The sequence below is a fragment of the Montipora capricornis genome, chromosome 3 (genome assembly GCF_036669925.1).
Source record: "Montipora capricornis isolate CH-2021 chromosome 3, ASM3666992v2, whole genome shotgun sequence".
Lineage (NCBI taxonomy): Eukaryota > Metazoa > Cnidaria > Anthozoa > Scleractinia > Acroporidae > Montipora > Montipora capricornis.
Window position 1 is genome coordinate 63,067,863 of NC_090885.1, and position 7,500 is coordinate 63,075,362.

Below are 7,500 nucleotides of genomic sequence, written 5' to 3' on the forward strand. Positions count from 1 at the left end.
AAAGCTTATTGTTGTTTATTCTTCTAATTACTGTATTTCCCCCATTTTTTACAAAGATTGTATCACTTTAATATGTTACATATTTAACTGCCTTTTTAGTGATCATGCTATTTTTTAAACTATTAATTTTAACTGTGACAAACATTTTTATGCTAATTTATTTGTACATTGTAACTCCCACTCAAAAATGACCTCCGGAAGGTCGAAACGTTGTAACTTTTTACCATTAGTTTTTATCATAAAATCGATTTCTAAGAATTTACTCATAAAAATGTTGCTATGTTAGATTGGGATTTAAAGGGGCTATGCCACAAAATTTAACCAAATTCAGCAACTGGTTACTGGCAACAGTTGGGGAAAATTGGAGAAGTTTAAAATTGATTGCAATAATAATATTTGCCATCCATTTTTATCTTCTTTTTGAAAACTGTTTGGTCTAGCTGTGTTTCATTGTTCATCTCAGTCGGTTTTTTGTAACTAAAATCATGTTTGCTGGACAGACATTTTTTTTTGTCCCAAAGCTTTCATTTTTGTTTCTTTCAAAAAAGTAAGTTTTGGGTTAATTTTAAGTTGCATATTGAGTTGGGACCACTCTTTGTAATTGGCAAAAGTACACAAAATGAAATTCACTGCTCTTACACACCCCCTTTAAATTAGCAGACATACTGTGAATAACAGTTACTGTAACAATAATATTTGTGTTTGTTATTGCAAATTTAATTACCGGCATTTATTAATATTAACTTTATAGCTCTTTTTTTAAGACCTCATTGACATGACTGTATGTGACTGTCCACTCCCTTCCTCTAGACTGCTAGCACTCCCAGCTTCTAAGTCAGTTGAACTGCCGGCTTTAGTCACACAAGGAAGTGGAAAAGCCTAGGGAAGAATGGGGAGAGGGAGAGAGAGAGAGAAGCCTGCATCCCCTTCTTCTTGCTCTCTCCCCATTCCCCCTAGGTTCTTTGGCTTGCTTGCATGACTAAAGCAGGCTGCTTGACTGACTGAGGAAGGGCTGGACTGCTAGCAGACTATCATTCCTCGTTTTCATATTTTTTGCATATATTAAAATTTCTTTGTGTCAAAAACAGAAAGAGGTAAAAAATGGAAAAAAAACAAAGGGAAGATATAGGAAGAAAACAAATTGTAAAAGTAACAAATACAGGTAGAATTATTGTACTGTGGCTTAGGGAGACAAGGATGTCAGGTGAAGAATGAAAACGTGAAAATGGCAGATGAACACCATGCACTGCAGTTGTAGCATACATGTACATCTTCCGTCAACATTAATAGCTTGTATTAATATTCATTTCCCCACTTACTAATCTGACCATTGAAGCCCTAAGATCTATCCACAGATGTGATGTGCATGTACAGCACACTGCAGGTGTACTGTACATATCATGTTTTTCGAATTTCCTGTAGTTGCATGGTTGCTTTGTTCTCTAGGTGTTTAGTTTACGGAACCCTCAAGAATTCAAGTAGAATGATGTCAACATAAGAGTGCAAGAGAAAATTTCTTGGCATTAATTAATGTTCACAGCCTCGCTATTTTCATGTTAATTGTTTTTTCAGTATTTAATATCAGTGACTTATTTAATGGAACTGCTCAGTATGATGAGGACAAGATTCATGTTCTCCAGCTTCTTCCGTAAGTAAAGCAGGGTTGCCATGGGCAACGCATTTTGCTTGAGTGCCAAGTAATACAATGTACTTAATCCATTGACTCCTGGGGGTTCCCCATTGATGAGTAAAATCGTCTGGCATTAGACAGAGTAAAATACTACATGTAATTTATATAATGGCTGGTTTAGGCTGGTTTAGGGGTGAATGGGTTAATCCTATTTCTGCTTTCTAGAGAAGCTACAATTGACTCGATATCCACCACTGTATTTTCGCAGTACTTGCAGTATTTTGTAACTGATCAGTACATGTATGTTACTTTTATGCCAGTGGTTTACACTGTGTACCCCTTTTGTGATATAATTGCAGTCAAGCAGCTATGTCTCGCATGACCAGTATTCACAAGACTAAAATCAACATTTGAATTCCTCTTTGGGGCTTTCGAGATTTGAATGGAATCTTGAAGATTTTTCTGAAAGTTCCTATGAAAAATGCACAATGTCTGAACGGTAATTCATCAAATGCTTGAAATACATGTAGTTTCCCTTTTCATACATGCACCATTTATTTTATAATGAAACAAAAGTTCATCATTAACTGTTTACGATATATCAAGGAAAATACATTTGTATCCCCAGGAATTCACAATCTCGAGGGCAAAGTTAAAAATTGGCAGGCAGATCTGAATACAGTTCAAATTTCGAAACTACATGTACAGACTGTACTGGTCACGTGTGACATAGCTTGACTGTAAGATTTTCTTACAAGCTTTGGAGTTATAAATAATAAATTATATATAATCGTTCATATTGTGGCAAAAAAAGAAGTGGTGGAGGTCTTCACTATGATGCGCTCATGATCCTCTAACCTTGGCAGTTCTATACAATGTGAAACATCTTCTTTTATACAGAATTCAAGAGAGTTATTCATTTGACACATGGATAAAGAGAATGATTGCTCAGCCTTCAGAAGGAAGCAAGACTGGAGAAGGTCAGTTTTCTATTACAGTGTGGGTGGGGTGGTTAGGGATTGCACTAACCATGGATTCATTTCATAGAAGAGCAAGAACAATGATTATTTTGATAATCAAAAGCAAACATAAAAAATAGGCACGCATTGCGTACGTGTGTTAGTGCAGTAACACAGTGCTGTATTATGGTCAACTGACTTGCGTTTTGTCCTCCAGGAAATTCACGTTATCTTTGCGTAATATGTAGTTCTAATAGTAAATTCATGATATTGCTTTGGTACTATACAGCATTATAATGCCATGGTAGATGTCTTAGATAAAATTAATAGCCCCCTGAGAAGACATGTGGTTTTCTTCAATCTTTCAGCACTGTGTTATGTTACTGCACTACCATACGTACGCAATGCGTGCCTATTTTTAGGGAGAGCAGAAGGAAGTTTTCAGGAAGTGTCGATTGAGAATGAAATATTTTGCCATCAGCAACAAAATTTGTGACATGAAAACAGCCTAAATTTTGAACCAAGAATATGAAAAGTTACAATGTACCATCAGTGAAAAATATCTTGGAGATTTTCACTACGTTCAATTTGTCTATTGTACTTTTGGCTGCACAAGTAATTCGCAAAATCGCAAAAAGTGATGAAGTTACCTTGCATGTTTACTCATGAAACAAAGGATGCATCTGTGTCAAAATGATTGTTAGTTTGGTTTTTTTTTTCTTTTACATGCAAGTATTTTAAAGATTGACAAGAAATGTGCAAAATCAACAGAAAGATCACAAATTAATTGAGGTTGACCATTGACCATTGTTTCTTTCAAAAATTTACTCTCCTACATGTAGATAAGGTTATTAATTTTATCACCAGGTAATTCCATTGTTTTGGAAATAGCAGTGTAAAATTCTTGCTGATTTTTGGGCTCATTTTGTTGAAACAAGCATGCCTGCAACAGTCTTGTTTATGTTCGTTAGTTATGCATGCACTGCGGGCCTATTGTCACCACAGACTTACAGCCTTACAACGGGGCGACATTAAGTGTGTGGCGCACTTACAGTGCACTACCACAAAAACAAAAAGGAAGTTTCCTTTCGAAGCATTGGGGAATAAGTTCAAATAATATTTAAAAAAAGAGGGTTTGAATGAGGTTCCGTGGCCTCTTGAGGTCATGCCAATTGTCCCACAATTGTACTTTGTAAGAGTTTTGATGTTTGTTAGTTTAACTATTTTCAAATTGACATCCTTAAAATTAATGTTTGTCATTCCGAAATGTTGCCACTTGATTTTACACATCTATTAAGGACGTATACAGCTGTGTGTGTGCACATGTTAATACTGAAATTTTTATCATTATTGTGCACGTACTGATTGGGTAATTACTAGTCGCTACCTTTCATTAGCACCATGGCTGCTGTCATTGCATGTACAGGCTTTACACTGTATTTGCAAGGTTCTACATTAAGTGTCCATACGTTACCTTGCCAAAGGCACGATGATGACTCCAAAATGTCAGATAAACTTATACTTTTTCCCTGGTGTATGGTGGAGAGGGTCAGCAGTTGTCACTTAATAATCATAACAATTGTACATTTAGTTTTGTTGTTCCAAGGACCTTATAATATTATTGAAGAGTAAAATCTACTGTTTGTGTTGACATAATTTCTTACCTTTCTCTACAGGAATTCACATATCACTGAAGCTTCTTTCTGGTGATGTTGAACAGGTACAGCAAGAAAATTAATATCATTTTGTTGTGGCAATCTTAAAACTTTTTAAAAAGTACTTGTACACATTTTTCCAAAAATTATAGTAATAATTAATTGACAAATGAACCAGTGTGCTGTAATAATGATCAGTTATAATAATTATTATTATGTATTATATTAATTTTCATCCATTTTAGCTACGAGAGGAACATCCACTCCTTGTGACAAAGCAAACCTGTATTGCACGCAAGCTTGGATTTCCGGAAGTCATCATGCCAGGCAAGGTTTTGCTTTCACAATAAAATACTGGTGAAGGGGGTTTCTGGCTTGAAGCATTTTAACTCAAGGTATTCTTGAAAATAAAAATAAAAAATTCTGTAAAGCTAATAATTGAAAACGACTTTAATTTTTTCTTTTTGAAACAGGTGACCTTCGGAATGATCTCTATTTGACTCTTCACTCTGGGGAATTTGAAAGAGGTACTTAATCATGTAAAAAAGGAACAACAGTGTTAACTGTGGTGACCAATTCCACAGTACAGTTTGCTTACACAGATGAGCTTCCAGCTGGTTATTAATAATCCTTGGAGGGAGAGAACTGGCGACTAAAAATCTGCTAGGTTTCATGGGTCAGTCATATTGCAACCCATCACACTGAACGTCAGTGTCACCTTTCACATAAAACCTACGAGACAAAGAATTATTTGTAAGGCTTCTGTATTTAGTTAATATAATTGTTGCTGTTCTTACCCCTAACTACATGTAACAACAACTTAAAGTGAAAGTTTCCTTGGCATGACAAACCAGCAGCTTCTAGGAATTTTCCTTGAAATTCTATTAATAGTTCCAAAATCACGAAGAGTTCTTCACATTGTATCTTCTACAATGTGTGAATTAGTTACGAGTCTTTTTTAATATGAGGGAAACAGGGATGCCCCTGCGGGTAAGAGCTCCCACCAATGTGTGTGGAGCAGGTCCAAACCCTGGATGTGAGGCCATTGGCAGAGTGTCTGAGATATGTTTTTTTTATCTTGCTTTTCACCCTTAAACAGAGAAATACAAGTATGTGATTTCAGGTTGGAGATGCTATTGACGGCGCTACATTATAATTTGGATTTCTCCTTTTCTGACAGCCGATGAGAAGTGTTGGCTACTTTACTTGGGGAAGTCACCTTTTTCATGAGGCTAAATCATAATTTAGGCAAAGCTAAAACCAAGCCAATGCAGCGGTTTTTCCTGAGATATTTTGGGGGACTCCAGGGAGTTTTGCAGGGGCATTGCCATGTGCTTTGGCTTGAGTCACCTTGTTGCTTACTCGCTTACTTTTCCCTCCCTCCCTCCCATGTTTTAGCATAAGCAGACAGTGTACATTCCACACACTGGCTTCAGTGATGTGTTGAAGGGTGCCGTGGGAGGTGGACTGTGGCTGGGTTGCCATGGTGACCTCCTTGCTGCTTGTAGTTAATAAGCTGTTTGCCCCATTTTCCCCTGCCGCGGCATGAGAAGGTCAATGTAAAAGTAAGGGTACATTGTACACCTTCTTTAACGTCGGATCTTCCTTTACCTTCTAGAGGTACATGCCTGTATTCTCCTAGGAAGCCGACGGTGCACTCATTTTACCCCTTTCTTTCCATCAGTGATCCATTTTAAGGGTATTTAAAGCTAGCTGAAGCTACACAGATTTGAAATAAGTCAGAGCAAGGATGTTTGGTCACTAGGGATAAAGAACTCGGGACCTATTGCTCAGAAGGCTGCGCACTAACCAGCTGTGCAATCCTTACTGTAACAAACTTCATTTCACCCTGTGACCTACCATCCACCTTACTGTTTTCATTATTTCTACAGGTAAAAAAACAACACATAAAAACATTGAGGTTACAATGCAAGTGGTATCGGAGGATGGCACTGTACTTCAGGTAAGCAGGAAAAAGGTCTACCGTACTTGTTTTACATATACAGTACAACAATGAATCCAGCAATAATATAACGATCTTTGCATTGGGTATGTTTTTATTTTAGTTGATCTCTAAGAAAAGTCAGGCAAGGGTTTTTTTTTTTAAATTGTGTAGAAATTTGATTCACCAACTACATGTTACAGTTAATTACTGGTAACAAAATAAGCTTCGCCTGTGATCTGTTTTGTTGTAAGGCATGCAGGAAGCAGACTGAGCACATAAGAAGTGAAATATGAGACGTAGTTCAGTACTTCTTGAGTGCTAGAGCTACAGTTTGTATCTGCTTTGTAATTGGAAAACACGCTGATTACTGCATGTGGCTGGTATTTAACAAACTTCTGCTGTGTTGTGTTTTGTGAGTGAACCACATTTGAATTTATGGCAAGAAGATCCCCAGAACAGATCATAGGCGAGGCTTCTTTGTTTGTTTTATGCTAATTTTTTTTTAAATTTCCTCATGCATTCGACTTAAACTTTTGGAAAATATTATTTTCCAAATCCCATGAGTGGCGTCAGCCATGTAGATCTGTGCTCTCAAAGGCACTCTTTTAACAAACTTAATCAGAGCGTGTGTTATATCGAAACTTAGAGAAAACCTCCACCCATCTAACAGTGTCCTCAATGTGATGTAGACACTGTTTGCAAAAACGAGTTTGGTTGTACACAAGAAGTGACTTCGAAACGGCAGATATACACAAAACAAGCCTTTAATTTCATCCTTGGAAACAATGACAACCTTCAAATATTTGTCTCACAGGCATTTGTGTAACTGACACTTCAACTTCAGGCATTACCGTATCTACATTGTAGAATTCTATGCTTTTTTTATTTGGCCTTTGATAATTATTCTTTCTTGTAGAATGTGATCAGCATTGGTGCAGGAGAGGAACTTGTCAGTGAATATCGCTCGGTTATTTTTTACCATTGTGGTAAACCCGAGTGGGTGGAGACAATCAAGGTTAAAATCAAGCATTCTTGTTATTTTTTTTAGAGTCATAATTATTATTATCATTGTGTTCGTTTGGGATCAAGTTTTTTTTTGCACCAATTCTATTCTGAAAAGCAAGTGAATACTCTAAAAGAATATTTTGAATCTGTATCCTGGTGATTGATGCCTTACCAAAAACCAAAAAGCACACGGTTTCTCAAGCCATTAAAGGTGCACTGTATTGTGATTTTAGGATCTTTGGGATGTGTTGAAAAACGTGCCCCGTGTTCTCTAATATTCTGTGAGCTCCATGTAGGGTGTAACTC

At 36.8% G+C, this 7,500-nt stretch overlaps 1 protein-coding gene across 2 annotated transcripts in view; it reads left to right on the forward strand.

Moving 5' to 3' along the window:
* Window positions 1–7,500, forward strand: part of LOC138043677 (dedicator of cytokinesis protein 1-like) — a 67,704-nt gene that overhangs the window by 14,842 nt on the left and 45,362 nt on the right. For both annotated transcript variants that reach the window (XR_011131309.1, XM_068890062.1), the window contains exons 14-20: window positions 1,573–1,648; window positions 2,531–2,610; window positions 4,266–4,309; window positions 4,490–4,571; window positions 4,718–4,771; window positions 6,137–6,207; window positions 7,106–7,204. Coding sequence is in view for 1 of the 2 variants with exons in the window: in XM_068890062.1 (XP_068746163.1) it covers window positions 1,573–1,648; window positions 2,531–2,610; window positions 4,266–4,309; window positions 4,490–4,571; window positions 4,718–4,771; window positions 6,137–6,207; window positions 7,106–7,204 (506 nt within the window). In the remaining variant the exon portion in view is untranslated. The remainder of the gene's footprint in view (window positions 1–1,572; window positions 1,649–2,530; window positions 2,611–4,265; window positions 4,310–4,489; window positions 4,572–4,717; window positions 4,772–6,136; window positions 6,208–7,105; window positions 7,205–7,500) is intronic.